We start from the raw sequence: 24,262 nt of genomic DNA, 5'->3' as shown, positions 1-24,262 counted from the left end.
CGCCGCCTTCCCTCAGCGGTCAAAAAAATGACCGCGATGCCGACGCGCCCTTAAACGCTAAAGCGTTCTCGATCCCGCCGCCGCCAGCTCGCGGTGACCCTGCTCTCAGCCCTCCTGCCGTCTGCCGCAGTCAAGAGTGCGGCCGAGGCCCGGGCGGCGTGGTGCGGCCGCCGCGGGCCGTCCTTGATTGGCCGAGGCCGGCCGGCGCCAGCCGCCGGCCGCAGAGCGCGGCGAGCAGCCAGTGTGCTGCTCCGCGGCCGCGATGTGGCGCGCGCGGATGCTGCTGCTGGCGCCGCTGCTGGTGGCCGCGGCCGGCGCTGTCGCTTCGCTCGACTCCTGGGAGACAGTGCGCAACTGGAGCGTGCAGCCCGTGTGCGTGCCCATCCCGCGCAACATGAGCCTGTGTAGGGACATCGGCTACACGCGGCTCCGGCTGCCCAACCTGCTGCAGCACGACAGCCTCTCCGAGCTGGTCATGCAGTCAGCCACGTGGACGCCGCTATTGAACCTGCGCTGTGACCCGGACACCAAGCTCTTCTTGTGCTCGCTGTACGCGCCCATCTGCCTGGAGCGGCCCATCTACCCGTGCCGCAGCCTCTGCCAGAAGGTGGAGCTAGGCTGCGGTGCGCGCATGGCCGAGTACGGCTTCCCCTGGCCTGATATCGTGCGCTGTGACAAGTTTCCGGTCGACAATGACATGTGCATCAAGGCACAGTCGGGCAAGAAGTCTCCAGGTGGGTGTCGGCGATATGTCGAGGATACGCGCAAACACGCTTAAAGGTTGCTGGGCTTCATTCCTGGTTTGACACAATTTTATATGATCAAAGCTCAAAAATGGTCCGCTCTGTGAAAAAGTAAATGGGTCCCAACTTCGCCAAATCCAGGGGCAGTTACGCTCGTGGGCGCGAGCGAACTTAGCCGAGAAGGGAGAGAGAAAAAGAGAGAGAAAGAGAGGCTGGGAAGACAGGGAGACGTAGGACGTATGCATAGGGGTATGGGGACACGAAAGGTAGAACGGGGGATATGGAGGTGATGAGAAGAGACCTATGGAGGCGAGGGAAGATAAAAGACAAGACAAGATTGGGAAGACCAAGAGGGTTGCGTTGAAACGCGGGGTACGGGGAACACTAGAAAATATGTGGGAAGAACGGTGACAAGGTAGCAGTGACGTGGTACATACCGTAATCCTGACGGTTATGTGGTGACGGCTGCGAGAGAGGAATTTGCAATTATGATTATGTCATGCACAGATCTGTGCAGTCATGAATATGCGTTTAAGAATAGTACTGTATTATCATTCATATACGGGGCGTCCGCACGTGTAACCTTAGATCAGTCTTATTTTATTTACCTTAGCATGTGCATTTCATGCATGCACGTCTCATCACGTGCATCATAAAACTGCGGCACCCGATTTCAGTAGCGTGCTTCACCTGACGCACCACGTAACCGCCGCGGTGGAGACTCACGTGCGTAACAGCATCACGCACCGGCTGGCACGTGACAATGCCAGCGGTCGATTCACATCACTCTCGCGTCACTGTAAGGTGCGTAACAGCATCACGCACCGGCTGGCACATGGCGATGCCAGCGGTCGATTCACATCACTCTCGCGTCACTGTAAGGTGCGTAACAGCATCACGCACCAGCCGGCACGTGGCAATGCCAACGGTCGATTCACATCACTCTCGCGTCACTGTAAGGTGCGTAACAGCATCACGCACCGGCTGGCACGTGGCAATGCCAGCGGTCGATTCACATCACTCTCGCGTCACTGTAAGGTGCGTAACAGCATCACGCACCGGCTGGCACGTGGCAATGCCAACGGTCGATTCACATCACTCTCGCGTCACTGTAAGGTGCGTAACGGCATCACGCACCGGCTGGCACGTGGCAATGGCAGCGGTCGATTCACATCACTCGCGTCACTGTAAGCCAAGGAAGTCACTGTAAGGAAGCGCCTGGTCTGTCATCACACTGCGTCCCTCAGAAATGCGCCTGTCTTGTAGAAGATCTTGCTTTCATTGAGTCGGCGAATGTGACGACAGCAGACGCCTATCCGTCCCCTCAATGGCAGCGGTCCATTGTCATACCGTCCAGTGCTGTGGGGTCTGTGTGTGATGTGCAGTGGTGCGTTTCTGAAGACTATAGCACCCACACAACTGAATACGGGCGGTACTGGGCACACCAGTGTGTACCATGTTGGACCGGCCCGCAGTTAGCTCACTCCGAAAGAAGCGCCGGTGTTGCGAGGCTTCGCGCTGCTAGCTGACAATTGCCGGGCTTCTCAGGCCTTTTCAGACGGCATTCCATGGATCCAATATCCACATGTCTTTTCATGTAGAGCATGTCTACTGAACCGGCGGAATATCGTGCAAACGGAAACGAGAGTCTCAGATGGAGGGAGAATTTGAAGGGAGTGTCCCACCTTTTGGGCATATTTCAAAAACATGATCAAGTGAAACCTCAGGACGAGTTATGTCTAACAATGGCATCGGGTCGTGTCACGGAAGCACCGTCCAGGCATGATTAGGATATTAACTTGAATTATTTTCTATTCCAAATTAGGCTGTCAACACTTTGCAACAGCACTGCCCTTCTTTCCTGCCATTGCAGCCACCGTTGCCATGGCAGCCACCGTTGCCATGGCAGACAACGTGCGCACCTCCACAGGTGCGGATGGAAGAACGTTTGTGATTGACCCAGCGGGTAAGAGCCTGTTACCGAGAAGCGCATTGGTTGAGGTTTGGACCAGTGCGTCACAGAGTCATGTGATTCTCAAATTCCCAAAACCGAAGTGTGCCTCGAAAAGAGCCGTTGTGTTAAACGCCATAGGGGCAAAATCAAACCCACAGTGGAACGCTTCGTTAAATTTGCGGGATGATAGCTTCATGTTTGCATATCTTATTGCCTGAAAAATATGTTTGAAGCTTTCGTAGCATTTATTATACAAATGTTTTGACTCATTAGTGTGCTGCAAAAGTAACAGAACACACACGCTGGAAAACCAAGGTAAATTAGATCATTTCCTTCACATAGTGTGCAGAAAGTCAAATACATTTTACCCGCAGGATCGACTCCTTCAAATCGGATTTATCAGCTTTTCAGAAGAATTTCGAGAGTGCTGGTATTGCTGACGACATTGCATGCGTCTGCTGTAACAATAGATGAAGAGTCCAAAAAAGTGGGATATTCACTTTAAACAGCAAGCATTCAGACATGCCAGTTACGACGAAAAAGGAGCTGGATGGCAAAATTGTCTCCCTGTAAGTTCTCATCCACAAGAAAATGTATAGAACAAAGGAAAGGTGTACCGGGCTGGGCACGAGATTTGTCAACCTTTTTTGTTGTTCGACCTTTCATAAGTTACGGTTAACAGCGTCTGTCAGGTACAAAAGGAATTCGCTGAGAGACATATGGCGGCCCCGTGTGCATCCTTTGTATATTATGTTTCGGAATCTTGGTTATACATGCTCAAAAGCTTGCTCAAAAGTAATAAAGGGCTCCTTGAGTCATGTCGGCATTTAACATGCATGAAATTATACCACTGTCATTATGTCTTGGCACAAACAGATATTGCTACAGCCATACCGACAAGATAACTTTCATTACACGTTGCGACCTATAGCATCCAGCATAACCAGTCACACAGCTATATTTCGTAGCTGACGAACCGGTACCACAGCAGAAGTCAGTGGATTACTCGTGATTTTACCTTGTGTGAGAGGAGTAGCGGAGAGGATAACGCGTCTTTTAAAATATACGCTCGTGTAGCCAGCAAACCGTGTGCAAACCTTACAAGTTATCTAGTTCGCCCCAAAGATAAGTAAAAACGGACCAAACGACAGGAATAACTTACCGATACACATGTGAATGTAGAAAGACTCCTGAGGGGAAGGCTCGTAGAGGGAAGTTTGTAGAACCTTAAAGACCGGAAGGGGTGAACGCCAATGAGCAATAAGAAACGCAAATATAAACCGTGTTTTGGCTTATTGAAGCACGTTCTGTACACATGTCAATGCGTCGCGTGGAAAGAGAGGAAATTTTAGATTACGAGAATGGAGAAAAATAATGATTATATAGGGTTTTTTCATTTCTAGAACGACCAGCAAAAAACATTTGGAATATAACACCGGCAGTACCGATGGCGAGTGCATATCGAATTTTGAAATGATAGGACTAGAACAGGAAAAGAGCAGCCGTTGTAGAACAATGTGAAATAAGGGGCGCCATAGCGGTCTTCGGTTCAGGTCAATTTGCCCACGTGTACGTTATCTTGCTTTGGTGTTGCGGTATGACGTAAGGGTCGCTATTAAATCGATGCTGAAATGTGAAATAATCATGTAGAGGCTTAATGGGCACGCGTTCCTGAATCCACGGTCAATCAATCAGTCCGGAATCTGTTTCTAAAATAATCGTCTGATCAAGGCTGAAGGAGTGGATATCATCCCGAAAGCTTTCATTTAAGACCAGCAAGCTAGTCGAAACATTAGCCTTTTACATTTACTATGCTTCGGTTCAATAGTGTTTTCGAACATTTTCAAATACAACTACATTTCGCCATCTCAGACCCATTCCTCGATCAGTTGTCAGCGCCATATTGACCGTCAAATGTAATTTGTGGGGGTAGGTGTTGCTCTGAAGAGATCATTCAAAGGTTTGATTCATTTGTCTGGTACAGGTGTATGGTCGTGAATAAGGAGCGCTCCCAGGATGTTGAGTTTTTAATTGTCGTGTGCTGATGTTGAAATTTCAGGGTTTTTTTGTGCGAGCCTTTGGACCATTGGACCATTTGGACCATATGCCAAGACTTGTACCATGGCTGCGTTGTATGTTATTTTTTGGTGTTTTTTTCCGTGCTGTGTATTGTGAGCCGTCGAGAGAGAGAGAGAGAGAGAGAGAGAGAGAGAGAGAGAGAGAGAGAGAGAGAGAGAGAGAGAGAGAGAGAGAGAGAGAGAGAGAGAGAGAGAGAGAGAGAGAGAGAGAGAGAGAGAGAGAGAGAGAGAGAGAGAGAGAGAGAGAGAGAGAGAGAGAGAGAGAGAGAGAGAGAGAGAGAGAGAGAGAGAGAGAGAGAGAGAGAGAGAGAGAGAGAGAGAGAGAGAGAGAGAGGATGTCGCAGTGGCACTGAAGAGGAAAGAGAGAGAGAGAGAGAACGTTATGATTAACGAGAGCCGTAATCGCCGTTAGGGCAACCAAGAGGAGTAAGACACTATGTTGTCTGCGCTTAACCATGCATTCGAGCCCCGTTAGGAACAAAGGATAAGTGCTAAACCTCTGTCATGAAAGGTACTCAGTTTTGTGACAATAAGAATATATGCGCAATCTAAGATATTGTCATCCACTCTTGTTACGTTTTTGAGCACTACCTATCTCAGTTTTTCACAGATTTTGTTGGCAGATTTCATTTCGTTGCGATGGTAGATCTCGTGGATGGTTTGTTTTCTTGGCCTTCAGTGAGTATTCAAATGAGTATCACGCAAGCAATTTATATTTTTGTTTGGTTCACCGTTGGCGTATTCGTTGTTAGCAAGTGCTGGTTCGACGCGGTTGAGGTCAGCATGAGAAAGCTCATAGAACATGTGCACAATGCCCTTCGAGCAAAGAATCTAGCAACACTCTTTTTAGGGCATTCACATTTTGTGGGCATGCTCTTTAATTGACTGTACCTAAGTGTAGAGAGGAAGAGAGGGAGAGAGGGAGAGAGAGAGAGAGAGGCGTGTTCTTAACTTCCCAGCATGAAGCTATAATGCACAGCCATATGGATTTCAGTATTTGTTATTGCACGAGTAAAGTCTTGCATAATCTATTAACAATGCATATATATATATATATATATACATATATATATATATATATATATATATATATATATATATGCATTATAGCTTCATGCTGGGAAGCTCAGCGGGGCCAGCGAGCCCGGCTGAGCGCCGCTCAGGGACCCGGCGTCCCGCAGGCGGTCGGCGCCGCGCTGCTCGCGCTCAGCCGGCCGGCGGCCGACGCTGGAGCGGGCGGCGGCGCCGGGGCGTCGCGCCGCCTTCCTCCACGCCCGCTGGACTCTGACCTGTGCGCGTGGGCAGAGGGGAGGGCCGCGGCGCTGACGCGGCGCCGCGCCCTGGACAGCGTTGTTGCTGCTAGCCCATGGAGCGTTTCCATGGAAAACTGTGCACAGTGCGAGAGCCGAGAGAACTTCCAATGTGGGGAAGCATTTCGCAAGAGCACTTAAGTGCAGGGAGTTATCAGCCCATCAAATCATTACATATTGTGGAATCTTCCTGATTTGTTCGTGCGTACGGTACTGGTGGAGGTGCACACTTCTCCCTCTATACTGTCAGATTTGCCGGAAAACACCAGGCCTCTCAGGCACAGTTCTGCTCAAAGATAAATTGAAGTGTCAGATACATCGGTAGATTAAGATAGGGTATCTATGTATGTGCGTGCATACTGACAAGTAGAGTGGATTGACAAACCACCCATTCTCTAGGGCTGCGGCGAGTCACCCGCTTAACGAGATGTCACAGAGGTTATGGAGGTGAATACGACCGCAGGATGCCACTTCTGCTGTCTCCGGGAAGTATCACTATGAGGTGACACGTCACAGATGACCAGGACATGTCACAGAATCCATCCCCTCGTCAGAACTATTTGTGAAGCATACAAACAGATGACGGTGATGCCGCTGGAGAGATGGGGGAGGGGGGGGGGGGAGGAAGGGGAGTGGGCAACTGTGTCGTTCATTCCCATGTAACCTCGCGGGACGAGTGGTAAAATCACCGAAGAATGAGAAGCATTTCCCATTTTGGTGTGCCTTTGTCAATAACATTAATATCGTACGTTAAACATGATGAAACCGAACCATGACGATGATCGTAATTAGGTTCTTGTCCGTCATTTCTGATATGCCATCAAAAAAGCAGAGTATGGCGGAAATGGAGCATCTTGTCTTTTTTTACTGGTTTCGGCCAAATGGGTCGGAGCAGGTTGTGGAATTTAAATAATTTTCTTTTTACCTTTTCTACGTATTACGCCAAAATTTCGGTACATGACATGGGTGGTTCCAGCTTTTATAAATGGGAGGAAACTCCAGTGAAATTTGGTGAAGATGCCAAGATGGTAATCTCCCAGGAATTTCGCGCATGTCTTGCGTTTAGAAGAAAGAGATACTTCGGGTAAATGGAAAAGTTGCAACATGGATTCTATTGCATTTCAGCAAAATGGTTGAACCAACATACACAAACGAGCACTTTGGATGAATAAAAAAGTTGCAACATGGGCATTGTTGTTACAATAAAGCGGAAATAGCATGTCAGAGAAGATTTTAGGGCTCGGAAATGATGGGGTTTCCAATCAGTGTGAAAAAAATTCGCAAGTGCAAGTGTAAAGAGAATGTTTCTGAGTACCTGGATGCAAATTGCTGCACTTCAGATAACGCTTGCACGAACAATCTATATCATTACACGAGCATCTATACGGGAACCCAGACGTGCTCAGATTTTTAAGGGGGTGCGAAGAAACAAGTTCAAGCTTATGGGAAGTTGGCTATGGGGCGCTAACGGGGCGTCACGAGACATCCTGTGTTCCTACTCACCTCCTTTGGAGCACTGGTTACCCCTGATAATGGGGGTAGAGCCAAAGGCGGCTGGGGGTGGGAGGGGTCCCGAGACACGGATTATTTGGTCTTTCAGCAGAAGTGGATCCCGACAAAAATTAGAAAAATGAATTGGCGTCATGCGCGGTTACCGAGCTCCGCAGGAGCTCGGTAACTGCGCATGACTGCGCACCCCCCCCCCCCCCCCTCCGCCAGATCAAGAAAATTCTGACTGCGCCCCTAGAAAGTTATATGTTGCTCGCTTAACCTCTCCTCTCAAGGAAAGCCTGCAATTCGGTCAGGGTCAACGAACACTGGTACACCAAAGCCGATGGTTGCCATGATACCATGAAGCTCAGACAGTGGCAATGTGTGAAATAAAAAATCAAATGACTCCAAATCGAGGAGAACCTCAGGCGTTGCTTAGGGACAAGAAAATATATAGCAAAGTTTAAGCATCCTCGGAAGTGCCAGCGGTGATTAAGCCATTAAAGTGAAGTTCGAGCTGATGAAATATAGCAAATGCCCGGCTAGCTTCAGCGGTCCTTCCGCAAGCCAGCAAACCCTGGGAGAGATCAGGAAGCCTCCCGAGAGCCGAGAGAAGCCTCCTAAAGAGCTGAGAGAAGCCCCCGAGAGCTGAGGAAAGCCTCCCGGGAGCTGAGGGCATCCGTAGTAACCAGGGGCCTTAGCGTTTTTTCATTGTTGGGATCATGGTAAGGGGTATGACAAGTAGTCTTAACAGGAACGGGTTCGGGCAACTACCAGCCGCCTTTAACGAGAGTTTCTTTGTTAATTACCGAATGCACATCAAATCTGCGTTGCAGCGCAGATTATGAACATGTCTTCTTAAGGCCGTATCTAGCCTTATTTGCAACAGTCAGTGAGAGTCACTTCACAAGGGTGCTATGGACACTGCCTACTATTACTTTTGGTTTATAACTTTTTATGCTCGTGCACCTATGGAAAACAACTTCCCAGTTGTACGCTTAGACTACGTAGTTTGGATGGAGTGTTGCTGTTCAAAGTTTATAATGGTCTAGCTCATTTTCCGCAAACCTTCAGCGCGGAAAAATGATTGATTAAGTGTGCTGCTCAAAACTAAAAGGTCGGTCTACGCCAATCCTTAGACACGATTGTTTTTGTGTGCAGCTTTAGCTTGATGAAATTGGATTAATAGCCTTTGGAGTTTTTCATTTTCATTTCAGGGACCGGTTACTGCGTTGTTTTGTTTGCTCGCTAGAAAATGACGAATTTGCAGAAAAAACTGTAGGAATAATAAAGCACTCTCCATTCAAGGAACAAGGCAACAAGGAAGTCGCCAGATGCGGAAAAGACGAGTGGGGGAAAAACCCTGCAGTTAAAAAGGCGGGATAGTGCCCATTTAGCCTTTTTGTAAGTGCCACAGGCACGCACAACTCTTGTGTCGTAAAATGCATCACATGTTTTCGATGTTCTTATTTTTACGTGTCTACTTGAATTTTTGTTATGTCAGCTTTATGTCATGTGCATATTAACGCATCACAAATTTGGTGAAGGAGAATATGCCTCGCACGTGTACTCCTTTGGTTGCGTACATACTAAACATGACACACATGTGGAAGGGCAGGACACGTGCCCCGAGGGCTACTATGTGTGTACGCCTATGGCTTCACCGGACCTGTATCTGCATCGGCATCCGAACCCTGTGTAGACCTCAGTCAGAGCCCGCACGCGCTACTTCCGCAGGTTTTTCCCCACAGTTCCCCACGCAGCACCGTTACTAACACAGCTCGCCACGGCGCCTCGCGCGCCACCTCACGGGCCACGGTAACCGCAGCCAGCCGCCCGCCGCCCCGGACGTCTCGTGATGACGTCACGGCAGCGAGAGGGGCCTCGCGAGTCAGCTGACGCGAGGTCGATAGCTCGCGTTGCGCGCCACCCGAGTAAATACCAACTGCAGCGCGCGGCAATTGCGCAAGCAGATGTCCGCCGCGCCTGTTTACGCTAGCACCGAGCGCCGTGGAAGTTTTTCGGAATAGAAAGACGCGCACGGCTCGCGAGCGCCGCCTTCCTTCGGACAGTTTCGGCGATCAGTGAGCGGTCGTGAGAAGGTATTACCCAAGCGTTCCTGGGGCACTGGATGCCAGCTGGACATCAATATTCACGCTGTGGGCAGGACGTCCAGTGCTCGTGACAGTCATCCCTTGTCGGAAGAGCAAGATGAACGGCTATGTTTTACAGTCGGACAAACAACACGAATTTGGTGCTGGTTGGCGATTACCACAACCTCCATGATGGATGAACTTTTTAATGTCACAGAAATATTTCATCACGACCTAGGCCTCAAGGAACGCCGGAGAAAGAATGCGTGGCACCTACGTACCACACGGCCCAGTGAAATTTACGGATGCGGACGCGAAACTTAAAGGTAGTGCTCTATATATGAAGATATTGAAGCAAGCATGAGGTATGATGAAATAAGCACACTTATAAATATCGGTGTACTTTAAAGTTGAAGGCTGTTCTAGACAACACAATTTCTCTTTTAGTAAATATGTTCCTCAATACGTCATTGTTTGATTAGGTTATCGTAGCCGGCACAACATTGATTGAGAGCCCATTGACAGCCGTTATATCCGGAGATCGTGCTCACGAAAGCTAGGTATGAACGACTCGAAAGTTATTTTTCTATTGAGCTTGAAATGTAAAGTATGGTCAATGAATGAAATATGTATGTATGTTTGTATATGTACAAACAAATAAATGAAATGTACGGTCAATGGAGTGGCAGGATAGAAATGATGTTATAATAGCGCCATGGCTTTCCGGGTGATCTTCACATATTCTCCCCGAAATAGGCTGCACACCTTCGCGGCGTGTAGCGCAGAAACTAAACGGGTTTATGTCTTAAGAAGGACAGGACTGCAAACTGTACTGAGTGATATTCAAGATGGCTATTTCATTTCAAAAACCCCAGACAGATGTGGAACATTCCCTTTAATGGCAGCGTTGAAATTGCAGGTAACCCATTACGCCGATATGAAAGCAAGTTCAATTACTTTTTCTTGTGAAAAGTAAAGCTTATAGCTACTCTGCCAATGTTAATGTATATAGATATAGATATAGATATAGATATATATAGATATAGATATAGATATAGATAGATAGATAGATAGATAGATAGATAGATAGATAGATAGATAGATAGATAGATAGATAGATAGATATATAGAGGGAGAGAGAGAGAGAGAGAAGGAGAGAGAGAGAGAGAGAGAGGAGAGAGAGAGAAGAGAGAGGAGAGAGAGAGAGAGAGAAGAGAGAGAGGGAGAGAGAGAGAGAGAGAGAGAGAGAGGAGAGAGACGAGAGAGAGAGAGAGAGAGAGAGAGAGAGAAGAGAGAGAGAGAGAGAGAGAGAGGAGAGAGAGAGAGATGCGTACATACATATATATATATATATATATATATATATATATATATATATATATATGAACGTATATGTCCCGAGAATATAGGTTGGCAATGTCAGTACAGAGTTTTGACGTGTTTCGATCTACGCTGGTGTTGAATTCACCAGGCTTCCGACATTTTTTATAGATCCCGAAAAATCAGGCTACATTAATGGCAGTCATCGGTTACGAAAGCATATAACGAACCACTGCAAAATGAAGAGTACCGGAAGTCCATCCAACGCAGTCATTTAATGCGCAGTTTCGTCACCTTTTACATCTCAATACAAGGAGAAGTGTAGAAAGCTGGTGGTTGGGGGATTTTAGGTTCTTTTTCGGTAAAGGAATCAACCATATTAAACAAAACAAGAAATTTGTTTACTCCAAACAAATTGGCGGAATCCAGTGGACTCTTTTTTTTTGGGGGGGGGGGAGGAAGACGTCTACCAGCTGGGACCTTTGTCAACCTGGTGTTTCCACATTACTAAGGTTATGGCTGCGTCACTGGTGATGAGACGCCGTCGCAAACAAAGTCATAAAAGCCAAGTCAGCTTCCCAAATCTAGATTATTGTGCTGATGCTGGAAAAAATATTGTTTGTCTTGTTTCAGCGGACACAGCGTTCAGACGACAAGAAATGAAGCGATGTGCAGTTATTTGCTACCAGCTCCTGCAAATGCGGTGGTATTGCTACCAACACCGACCTTATGATTTTAAGGAATTTCACAGGCATGCAACTTATTTCAGGTGCTATTTTTACATGGCACGGAAACTTGGACATCATGCTATTTAGCTAATAATAGCTTTTGGGGTGGACAAAAAACATAAAGCCAAAAAAGGTTTGAACGAATATTAAAGACATCCTTCCTCCACAATTTGAGAACTTTCTTCACTCTGTATTCAATACAGGACACACTGTATTTACCGGATACCATGTATGCAGTATATTTTGCTGCTAGCGTGCAGTGCACCAATTATGGTGTGAACCTCAAATGCATGAAACGGGCTAAAACTGGGACCTCATGACTCGTTTTCAGTAAACTGTGATCGGTAATCCAAGAGGAGCTGTTACTGGCGTGTGGGGCCACGATCTGGTTCTTAATTGGACGTGCAGTTGCTCTTTGTTGTGCATGATTACCTATCCAGCCTTAGGAAATCCACCAAAAGGTCCGGAATAAGGCATGTCGTGAAACAAGAGACGGCAAAAACATGCACATCCGTCTGAACTTCTATCCAAATTTTCGAATTTCATCAGACCGTGGCAGCGACTTAATGTTCAGATGTGCGGTGATTTTGTTTTGTCTGTGCCGCAGCACAGGCCACGTTGTTCTGACTCGTCGGAGCGGTCTCCCCGCCCTATTGGGCAACTACCAACACTTAAAGTAGAATTAAACGAAAAGATGCTGCTCTGCCCTAACTAGATGACTCGACGGTCCGTCCCTTGAAGTAGAGACAATACCGACATGCGATTCGATGCATCACATAGATTGCACGACTCATGTGTGTGACAAACTGTAGAGTGCAGGTGGTGATAACAGCAGTATGACATGGTGTCAATCCCGTTGAACAACTCGGTGCCACAATCCATACATCATTAGAAGCGCTAGGAACAACGCTGCAGTTTCGTCCCAAAAGAACGTAAACCGAAACGATGGGAGCAAAACAAGAAAGAACTAAAAAAATCCCTTACCACAGTAACTCTTTTTGAAGCGCACTTTGGCTTTGGAAAACAGAGTATCACATTGTTTATATTGATCCACTAGTTCAAACTTCAATCAATGTGCTTTCTGGTAACGCCCTTGCTGTCCGCTGTACCAGTCACGAATTTGTCTTTGTACTGTCGTCATTCACACCAGATGAGGTGTCATTCTTAAGTCCGCAAGTACGCAATGTGCGGTTTCAAACAGCCGGCAAGTGGCACATCTAACCTGGGCCCTCAGTAGATCCTGTCGCCGTCATAACGACGGCGGCTGTCGCGACGACGGGGCTCGTGGCAACTGCAGATGTCGCAGACCCGGGGTACAGTCTGTGGCTACCAAGAAGGTAGTGCCACTCTTACTTCATATTTTAAGCTCATATGCATAGCAAAAGCCTTGGAACAAAAACCACGACATGTGTAGTGCTGTTACAAAGAGTGGACAGCATAACTTGAAGTTGAAAATAATTAACATCTTTGTTGTTATTGGATCTTGATGGTGCAACAGTGGCACCACCCAGTGATATTGTTAGATGTAACTGGTCCTCAGATTTCACCAGAGTATGCTTTTGCATTATGGCTGAAAGGTGAGACACCCCCTGTATTGAAAATAGTTCACATAAGTTTCCTTGCCGTCATCAAGAACATGCCAACATCAAAGTGATAGGCCCATTTTACCACTAATGCACTGAAACGTAAAAAAGCAACAGACGCATTCTCACCACACAGAGTCCGCCGCTGTGTTTTTTTCTGGAACGACGTACTTTTGTCAAAAACGCCTGAAAAGTTCGTATTTTGAGTACAGCTCACTGTCCTGATTCAGAAGTCTCCGGTGTGGGCTGTGGCCGCCTGAGATGAGTGCCCAGAATGACGATCCGGCATGACGATGATGATATACCATGAGTGTCCATTTCTCAGCATGATTTGGACACCAGAATCTTGGAAGTCGCCATAAGGGATAGGTGCGAAAAACGTCATGAGCACAGTTTTTTTTTAGCACATGAGCGCAGTTCTTTCTATGTTATATTCATAGTTAAGTTATATATATATATATATATATATATATATATATATATAAACCACTCTTACCACATTTTGGAAGCTCATATGCATAGCCTCAGTAACTACATAGGAGCCAGGCAATTTACAGAAGCTTTGTAAAAATGCACCTGGGGGTGCAGTTGCACCTCTCCCTTGTGTGCTGAAAAGTGAGCTATGCACACAACTTACCATTATGTTATTCTGTAATTAGTTGGTGTCTATACTTATGTAATCACGAGAATTGTGTCCACAAGATGCCTGACATTGCACCCCGTTTACTTGAATCTCCCCAACATACCAAAAATTTCGTTGATAAAACACGTTTTTAGCTAGTGTGACAAATGAACGCATCAGATGTTCCTTGTGCCATCTGAAGGCATCCTCCACGCATCATTTCAGAAAATGGTTCGCAGCTTTTCTCCAAAACGCTTAGGCACAGGCCTTTCTCTTGATTTCATTCTTCCCGCTCTTTTCATTAAAAACGCGTTGCGAGCCGGCTTGCTTCTGGGAGACTCTGTTCCAAGCTGTTGTGCCGCTGGAAGGAAAGCGACCCTTGCCCGTTACAGTTTGAAGATATGACAATGGAGACGGCCATAGTGTTAATGTGACGCGCCACTCTGGTTAATTGTAAAAACGATGCTACTGGAGCTGGCTCCTCGGTGACCATGCTGGTCTGGGAAGATTCAGCATTTGTTCATAACCGAGTGTTGGAAGAACTAAAAACCATAGTTTTTTACCACGCGAGCTCTAAAGCTTTGGAACCAAAACCCCGACACCCGGCGTTGCAGTCTCCGTTGGCCCGGCGACGTCGACCCTTTTGCCGTCAGTAGGTGATGGCCGGTGAACGAACGAAAACGGGAACGTTTCGGAAAGATCTGCCTTTAAAAGCTCTAGGATGTCAACACGTAAGTTTAGAGGGAAGTCCGGGAGCATGTTTCACCAGCGCAATTTATATAGTTATAATACGAACGTATTAACATTGATAGCACCGCGAACTGGTTTCGGACTTTGGTGGTGGAACTAGACAAGTGGGCATAACATCTCTCTTTTCTTGTTGCTATCTCTTTTATCTGTTCAAAGCACATCCTTAAGCTTTTTCATGTGAAATTTACGCCCCAGTGTAACTTTGGACGGTAAGGAAACATTTTGAAAGACTTTCGAATGCATTTTTCCACGTCTGTGTCCCCACGTCAGGTGTCCGCTGCCCGGTGTTGGCCCACCAACGCCGCTCGGTTCGATGGTAACTGCAACTCCGGTCAGCGGTGTTCTTGCTTCTAAGATTGCCAGCACGCAAGTTCAAATTTGTATGTGGTTGGTTTCACATGTTGCCGCGGAACAAGGAAGAATGCCGGGGTATTACTCTCTAAAATGGGTTTGGGATGGGGGTGGTGTAAATGAGCCGGTAAAATGACCTAACCTGATACCTTCAAATCCTGATTTATCAGAGGATTTCGACCACTTTGACACGCGTCCCTGATGTCGAGATTGAATTAAAAAATAACCCATCGGTTCCAAGGTTGGTTTGATGTTGAAGAATGATTTCCCACTAGCACCCGATGTGACAGTGACAATGATGATATATGATGATATGATGTTGATGCGTTTAGGGCGTACTCTACCAGCAGTTCAGATATTGATTGCATTTCATTGGCCCAATGCTCCCTTCTTTGTTCATATGCATTGGGGACAAGGGGTTCGGAAGAGCACTGAAGGGGTTGAAAGAGAGGGTTTCACATTTGTTGGGGTTTATGACCATTTTGAAGATCATTTGGTGCAGTTAACAACCCTGCCTTTTTAAGACCTAAAACTCTCAAGTTTCCGAGCTAGACGTCCGAGAAGATCTTCTGACCCTTTCGTGCAGCCTTTTTAAAGTCATTTAGGCGTGCATGAAACGATAGCAACACCATTCAAATCCTGCCACCCCATAGGCCATGCGGCGTTCAAGGCCGAGAATACTTCCGTTGAGCCATTCAGGTCTGGCGTCCGTGCGTATGATTTTTAAGTCCGGTGGACGTCAATTGGCTCTCATTCAATATTGAGCAAACTGTGCGAGTTTCAATCACAAAGCATGTTTTGTGCTGCATGATATAAGAAGTTGGACATGGTTGCTGGTTATGGAATACGTGAGACTTATGTTCGATCACGTAAAGATATGTTACACATTTGAAGATATCTAAGCAAGCATCAGATATGATGAAACAGGTTCATGACGAACTATTGGTATATTCTAGAGAAAAAAAGACTGCTCTAGCCAACACAATATCTTTGTTAAGTAAAAACGCTTATCAATGCGTCATTGCTTGATTACGTTATCGTGCCTTGCACAGCATTAATTGTTCGCCTGTTGATGGCCGTCAAGTCTGGAATCGTGCTCACAAACATCAGATATGAGCGACTCGACAATTATCTTTTTGCGTGCATCACAAGTGGAATGGCAGGATATGAATGACGTTATTATAGCGTCATTGATCCCTGGTTGACCTTGACGTAGTCTCCTCAAAATACCCTGCACATCTTTGCGGCGTGGAGCTCAAAAACTAGAATGGTTTAGGTTTTGAGAAGGCAGCCTAAGAATCGCACCGAATTATGTTAAATATGACTATTTGAAGTCAAAACCAAACGCAGATGCGAAGCATTCCGTTTAAGAAAAGTGTCATGATCGAGTAAGTGGATGCAAATGAAATTCTTAAACTCACGGACAGATATGAAGGAACAGTAAGAGAGAGGGCGGAAACACGAGCACGTAACGATGTTTGGCTCAGCGAACACTTCTAGTGCCGCCACTGCCATCTGTCGTTAAGTTGAAGCGCTATACGTGAGTGTTAGGGTGTCAGTCTCGCACGGTTAGTTTGGCAGTACCCCAACGTAACACAAGCATTCCATGACCCAATAAAACGATGACGTATCGAGAAGCATATTCACCAAATTGAGGAATTTTGTTGTGTAGAACAGCCTTTTCCACTTAAAAAGTATACCCTTAAACTTATATATATATATATATATATATATATACATATTTAAAGTATGCATATATATATATATATATATATATATATATCATAGCATATAGTATATTGCTAGTGAGCTGATTTCATCACTTCCCATGCTTGCTTCAATACCTTTAAATATGGAACATTCTCTTAAAGTCAGCATTAGAGGAGGGCTCGGGCACTCCGAAAGTATACAAAGCGATACCACTGTATAGACGTCCTCGTTCGTGTTGGTCTTTTTCTCATTTTTGCTTCATTTTGATCCTCCCTTTTCAACACCAAGGAAAGCTCTTATCTTTTACAGTGCAGGCAAGGGGCCTAGTGGGCATGGCGTCCTGTCCAACCAACCAGAGATTGGCATGGCTGGTTGACTAGCACGCCGTTGGCCTAGGTACGGTGATGAATTTATGGCTGTTTTTATATTATATTACAATATTTAATATTATGTATATTTCTTAAATATTATATTAAATATTATACTATATTTATGTGGACTTTCATCTGGTTGAGATAAAAATACTATTCAAAAGCGAAACATCCTCACCCCAACATCCTCACTTCAATGCTGATTTCGTCAGCGACCTCACGGCAGTGGTGTTGCTGCTGCCGCACGTGACGCGCAGCCGTTCTCCGCCCGCGTTAAGGCATCCTCTGAAGGATGTCCGAAGTTCGACATTACCTCGGCTTTCCGACCAGGAAACGGATGCCCAGCCCTCGAGATCGATTTGTTCCTCTTTCCACTTGGTTAGCAGGGTTTACTGATGGCGTTCGGATCTGTGGTTAGGATAAAGCACAACATAACGTCAAAAATATGTGCCTAACTGGTTAAAAACATGCGAGCACACATCGTTTAGCATAACTGCACTACAAAGCACTGAAACTGTTGGCAATGATGTTATTCGAGCTACTGCAACTGAATTTCACGATCAATTTCCGAATGGGCCCAACTGGCCCTTCTGACCAGTGGCCTCGCTTGGCAACACAGCCACATGTGATTATCCAGCACGACTCGCCAGATGTCGCTCGGTCCATATTACCGCGCAACGCACGTCACAGGTATGTACAAGGCCTGCGCGTCCTCGTGTATGCAGGACAGGTTGGCATGCTCTTCATATTGTCGGTATGACATATTGCCTGTCTTTTTGTGCATCTTCTCCTCTTCGTCTGTTGGTTCGCCGGACCCGTTGGACATCGAATTACAGAGGATTTGTGCTAAAAATGCCGGCTCAACACAATCCCTTTTGGCAGGTCGCACGTTTGTGAGCCTAGCTTCACAATCTGAGATAACACTTTTCTGTTATCTCAGATTGTCCCGCTAGGCCGTACAGATGAGCAGACAGATAATCTCTCGCCTCATCCCACTTGCAACTGTGCGGCATCGGCTTATGGAATACCCAGACGACGGCTTAGCAAGATATTACAGTTTCTCGGAACATATGAGCAGATTTGTACCTTACCCTGTACTGACTGCTTTATATTTGCCAATGATGCGCTCTTCACCACACGGTTTGCGTTCTTTATCATACCGTTTCCAACCACGAAGCCAACTTCATGGAAGGCTCAAACCCAAATTCTGTAGATTGATAAGATAAACCAATGATGTTCGGATTGCCAGAAAAGAGAGACGAAAGATACCACTGATTTTGTACCATCTGTTGCAGAAAAGCCGCTCGACGACGACTGCCAGGCGTGCGAACAGCCAGAGACCAAGGAGAACATCATGGACCACTATTGCCGGTCCGATGTAGGTGAGTAGTCCGGCCTGAGCCGCGGGATCAGCGCGTCCCCACTATTGTTGGTCCGACGTAAGTGACTGGTGCGGCCTGAGCCGCGGGGTCAGCGCGTCTCCACCACTGCTGGTCGGATGTAAGTGACTGGTGCGGCCTGAGCCGCGGGATCAGCGCGTCCCCACCATTGCTGGTCCGATGTAAGTGACTGGTGCGGTCTGAGCCGCGGGATCAGCGTGTCCCCACTATTGTCGGTCCGATGTAAGTGAGTAGTGCGGCCTGAGCCGCGGGATCAGCGCGTCCACCGCCTTCGTCTTTTCAGCAAGGTAAGGAGAGCTATAGTAGAATGCTGGGACTGTGCAGTGGCTTTCTATTGCTACTGATACACTGCAATCGCCCTTGCATCATGTGATAGCTCTCCCGCCCCCCCCCCCCCCCCAACCGATCATAAGGGGAAAACACTGAGGCTGTTCCATCCAATGGGAGGTACGCATGACAGTCATCTGCCAACGTGTCATCAGTTGTTGCTATGCAGGGTTGTATGCTGCATTAGCTCTGTCTTCGCTCGCGAGGCAGGGAATTTTGGTTGATATCCCATCTCGGAAATCATCTGTTTTTCAAGGCTGACAGACAAATGCAGAACAATATAAGTAAGGCACTCAAGCTCTGCAGTGCCGGGGTGTTTGAAAGCTTTTGGGATATTGCATAATGTACTGCAAGTTATTAGTTTGATGCATGGGATCAGTAACTCGCGCTTGATGTGGAAGTTCGAAATGTCAGCGGGATAGCGAAAGAATCTTGACTGTACCCGGTCACGTCGTACCAATGCAAAGTGCATCTCCAGTTACAATGGCGATATTTCAACACCGCCGTGATATCCGCTCTCTCGGCCCCGCTACTGATGCTGGTGCGGATGGGTGGAGACTCATTCGATTCTCTCGGGACTGAGGATCAGACTGTTCCGAAATGTAATTTTTTGTTTCTATTTTGCTGTTGTTGCACTTTTTAGGGACCGGGTTTCTATCCATGATAAAGGAGAGGAGGGTAGGTAGAAGCAGGGACGAGCACAACGGGGGCAAGCCACTCTCCAGCGGTTGCGTATCTCTCCCCTCCCCCCCCCCCCCCCCCGCCACCATAGGTGACAATGTTCCGCCATCCATGTGAACCGGCGTTCCCCGCCGCCAGTGGTGGTCGCCAAGTTCCGGCGAATCCAAGCCGGGCAGGCGCAGTGCGGCAAAGCGCGCCTCTTCAAGCCGCAGTCACCCAGCCGGCAGGAGCGGCGCGCGCTGCGCCGACCGAGCCTGGTCTGGAACCAGGACTCGGCCTGCTGCCCGCACGTGCGACCCCAGGCTGGCAAGTACCTGGTGATGGCGCGCCGGCGCGAGGGCCGACTCGTGCCCTCTCTCATCGTGTCCTGGAAACGCAACAAGGTAAGCAATGCGCCGCCGGGGGACGAGAAGGGTAAACACTGCTCGCTCCCGAGGGGCTTCCAGGGGTCTTCCCCGCCGGGGGTCGCCTCGCCGTAGGAGGAGGGGAGTAGGCCCTGCGGAGGTCCGCCCCGCCTGTGACGGACGTCAGTGTCAAAACCACCTCAGCAGCAGGTGCCATGGAGACCGCACTGTCTCCGTCAAAGCCACGAGTGAGACCGAAAACATCGGCAAATTCAGGTTTTTCATGGACCGATGTTAAAAACAGGTCCAAAACCGAGGAAAAAATCGTCCGTAAAAGGCAGCATTTTCTACCTGTAATCTCTAACTTTGACAAGGCTAAGTGCCTCTGCGAAGTCGGAAACGAGGGCTAAGGGGGCCAAATGGCTGGTTGGTTAGAGCCTTGGACTCATATGTGGGAGGCCGGGTTTGAATCCCGTTTGCGCATGGTCTCTGCGCGCTAATAAGGCCAATGCAGCTGCTGGCGTTCCAAAAGGGGTGTGGCGACGTGCTTCGCGTTCCCTTAAAAATGATTGGGCAAAGCTGACAGCGAGGATCAGCCCTGCGAGAGGTGGACAATGGAAAGGCTTGGCAAAGGACATGTCTTGGGAGTAATGTGAGTCGACACTCAAGAAAGAATGTGCCCCGTGCCATTCCGTTTATTCTTTGCATGGTCAGCACTGAGTGCACAACTGGACATTTTACGTGGGCTATTTGCTACTTTTAAACAGTTGTTTGTGTGCTGTAGAATGTTTGTTAGGTGACGGAGTGCCCTTTTCCTGGCTGTCCAAAAAATGTCGAAGGCTTCGGGTTGACGGCCACCAGACGTGATACCGACCACCAGACGTGATACCGACCACCAGACGTGATGCCGACCACCAGACGTGATACGGACCACCAGATGTGATACCGACCCCTGCTGCGCTCACGTCACTCGTCAATCATAATAGAGGGCAACATCAAAACTCAGCCGCCTCAACACAAACCAGACGGTGCGCAGTACGCGGCAAAGCTCGAGGAGCCTACTGTGAGGCGTCGGACGTCGCAGGCCGCAGAGCCCGGTGATTATCCGGCTTTGGCCAGCTCGACTTAACTCAAGGCTGCTTACTGAGAGCATCTATGTAAATGGGAGATCATGCGGTGTATATTTACGCTACACGGACCGACTAAGTTCATGAACTTGAGTAAGTGCGCTCCCAAGCCCCGTCTGATGTAAAATGACGAAGGGCTGGGCCAGTTAAAGAGTTCTCGTGCCAAGCATTGCGTTCTGATTTAGGGGTATGTAATACCACGGGGTTTTATCGAGTGACTAGGGCCCCAGCCAGATCGGTCACAGTTGGCAGCAAGATTTGAGGCTGATGGCCAGATGTCACTGCCAAGGTATTAAGACCGAAACAGGGCTATCATCCGCGGTAAATCGGGATAAGAGAATTATAACTTGATAACAAGCATAAATGAAGGCTAAGTTTGCCAGCTGCGGACTTAAGCTTGACTCCTCATCGAGGTAATCTGTTCTGACTGCGACTCGCAGTGCGTGGAATTGATTCTAACTCAGCCTCCGTGCAGCAAAACACAACAGCGGCGACTTCGATTCAGACTTAATGAAAAAAATAAAGTGTCAACCAGTTACGATAAAACTGAATTTAGCGTCAGCTCTGAAAGAAGACTCTTCTACCATTGCCTGTTTAACACGCGCTCGGGGTCAATTCGACCCCGCAAAAGTTGTTCCAGGATTATTTCCGAACGGCGCAGCGTAGCAGTGCCAAACTTTGCATGGCTGTTTTGATGAGCTCGACAGTCGAAAAGCGGACCTTTGATGACATAACATAGATACACCTTGTAAGATCGCTGACCTATGACAGGCCAAAGTCAGAGCGTGGATAGCAGCGACGGCCATTTCTAGTGAATCGCTCAATCTGCTGCGGCAACGAGGTGTTAGAGGAAGCCATACATCCCTACCACAAGTCCTCAGGCAATAAAACAATTAGGTTTGGAGCCACAAAAAATCCAATTGACCTAGAGTCAGGTAGGAACGTCAGACCGAGGTCGAAACTAACCTGCTTTTGTATCCAGGAGCTTTATGGGATAGTTTTTAGTATTTATTTGGGATTTATTAATAACAGGGACTGCATCAGACACGTGTTTCATGGACTTTTAAAAGTCAGAGCACGTTACTGACATAAAATGGCCCAGCTCAACATAAAAAACATAGGATCTTGCTGTCTAACGTAATCCCTGACACTTATTCCAATAGCAAAATAGAAGCAATCTGGTAGATTTTTCATCACATTAAAACTTTGAAGGTCCCAAAAGGTCACTGACCTGGAGTGAAAATTGGTGACCTTCGGCTTGGAACAGTCATCTTGTTTCAAGGTGGTTGCATGAGCAGGTTTAGGGGCACTTTGGACAATAATCTGGAGTTTAGCATCGTTTGACCTCATTTTACACCAAGGTCACGACCTAGAAACCTCACACTTTGATACAAGTGAGTTCACATACAGGCCAAATTACCCCGTAAATTTGGTGCCTCTAGCTGTCTTAATTTTCGAGATCTTAGGGGGTTGTTAATAGCTCACGTGCATTCATTGTGATACCAAGATATGTACGACGACATTCCATTTGAGCTGTAAATAAGCTGTTATACCAGCATTCGTTACTTACATCCTCATGTGGGTTGGCGTACTGATCATCTGCTTGACCTTACGCCAACTTCTACCCACAATGCGAATTGAAAGGAATCGATGTCACTCTGACTCGATTCAAATTGCGTTGACGTTAGAGCCGATTTGAACTCCGACCGTAGTCAACCAGAGGGTCGGTGGATTCCAGTCCGGACAAATATCGCACGAATTTCTCCAGAATGCTTTGTACAATGCATGGTAGAACATACCGCCGCGCACATCCGCTTCTTTTCCGTTTCCTTTGTTCTCGACGACCTACCAGCCATATCGCAGGACACCGCCCGTGCTGCTCATCTGCGCTGCTGGACGAGTAGGCCTTCACCAGCAAGCTGCAACAACCTGCAGCCACACACGTCGTCAGATGGTTTCAGCGCGATAAAGTGCGCTCTTAAGCACATTCAACGCTAATTGAACGTACCTGCGCACCGGGCGGAGGTTTGTTCTTGCCTTGCGACGTTGCGCCGGCATGTGTTCACAACAGTTACGAGTCGCATCTGTGTCGCTCCACACCACTCTCCACGCCCCGTCCGCGAAAGGCCTGGCGCCCACTCGACTGCAGCACCCCCGTCCGAACGTGTCTCCCCACGGCCACCCCCACGTGCCCTGTCGCCGCGGACGGTGCCGTCCTGGGCTGACGGTGCCCTCTTCTGCTGCAGCTGTTTCGCTCGGTGCGCGGCCTCCTGCGCCGCTTCAACTGCTCGGACGCGCGTGCCATCCAGCAGAAGGTGCTGCCGCCGCTGGCGCCGCGCCGGCCGGGAGCCGGGCGTCGGCGGCAGCGCAAACGCCAGAGCCGCCAACGGCGTAAGAAGGGCGGGCGCCGGGGCCCGGCCGGCGGCGGCGCAGCCACGCGGAGGCGGGGCCGGGGCCGAGCGAGCGGCGCTCGGGCGCGCAGCAAGCGGCAGTGAGAAGCGGGCACGGCTGGCGAAGCAGGGGTCTGCCCGGCGCCGGTGCGCGCGGCGAGCGGTAGTGAGAGGCGGGCACGGTTGGCGGAGCACGGGTGCCTGCCCGGCGCCGCTGCGAGCTCATGCAAGGGCGTGGCGTCCGTAGACTCCGCCGGACGGGGAGCGGGGACGGCCGGGGCGGCGAGACGGCAGCCATCGGTCATCCAGCCGCCCGTCGTGAACTGTCGCGTTTCTCACAGTACAGAACTCGCGTCTGTTGTCGAGTGTTGAAGTGGTGTGCAGATGCCCGCTGGCCTGTGACAGGGGTGAACCTGGGAGTGCAGAATGGAGAGTGCCACTACTGTGCTATGCAAACTCAAAAGGGGCATAGGCCAACTTCGAGATGGTCCATTCAAACCGTATGATCCGTTTGGAGCGATGTGCTGCGTTTACGCCATGGATGTTATGAAAAGGTGCACTGTGCCATCCGACCAAATGATGTGATAATCGCCGCTAACAACGCGTGGAACACAAGGCTAAGTGAAAGCACACTTGTGAACAAGATAATCCTACGTAGCTTGACAGGACAACGCAATATTTTAATACTTTACGGCCTTAGTAGCATTGTTATATGCATTGTATACCTAGTGTTGGGCTGCATATATTATGTGATGTATGTAACTTTCTGGAGAACGGTAGGAATGAATAAATACATTTACCATGAAAACACCCTACTGTAGCAGATAAACTATGTTACAGCATATCATGTAACGCACCTGTTAAATCGTCGGTGTTAACGACGGATATC

At 48.2% G+C, this 24,262-nt stretch overlaps 1 protein-coding gene across 1 annotated transcript; it reads left to right on the top strand.

The window, feature by feature from the left end:
* The first annotated feature begins 259 nt into the window (after positions 1-259).
* On the top strand, positions 260-23,784 carry LOC119098014 (secreted frizzled-related protein 5). The gene is made up of 5 exons (XM_037220946.1): positions 260-734; positions 18,400-18,486; positions 19,651-19,895; positions 23,230-23,400; positions 23,779-23,784. Exons 1-5 carry the CDS (start codon positions 263-265, stop codon positions 23,782-23,784), a joined length of 981 nt encoding a protein of 326 aa, XP_037076841.1. The 5' UTR covers positions 260-262.
* The last annotated feature ends 478 nt before the right edge of the window (positions 23,785-24,262 follow it).

The sequence above is a fragment of the Pollicipes pollicipes genome, unplaced genomic scaffold (assembly GCF_011947565.3).
Source record: "Pollicipes pollicipes isolate AB1234 unplaced genomic scaffold, Ppol_2.1 Scaffold_4740;HRSCAF=5597_pilon_pilon_pilon, whole genome shotgun sequence".
Lineage (NCBI taxonomy): Eukaryota > Metazoa > Arthropoda > Thecostraca > Pollicipedomorpha > Pollicipedidae > Pollicipes > Pollicipes pollicipes.
This window is presented reverse-complemented; position numbering and strand designations above follow the sequence as displayed.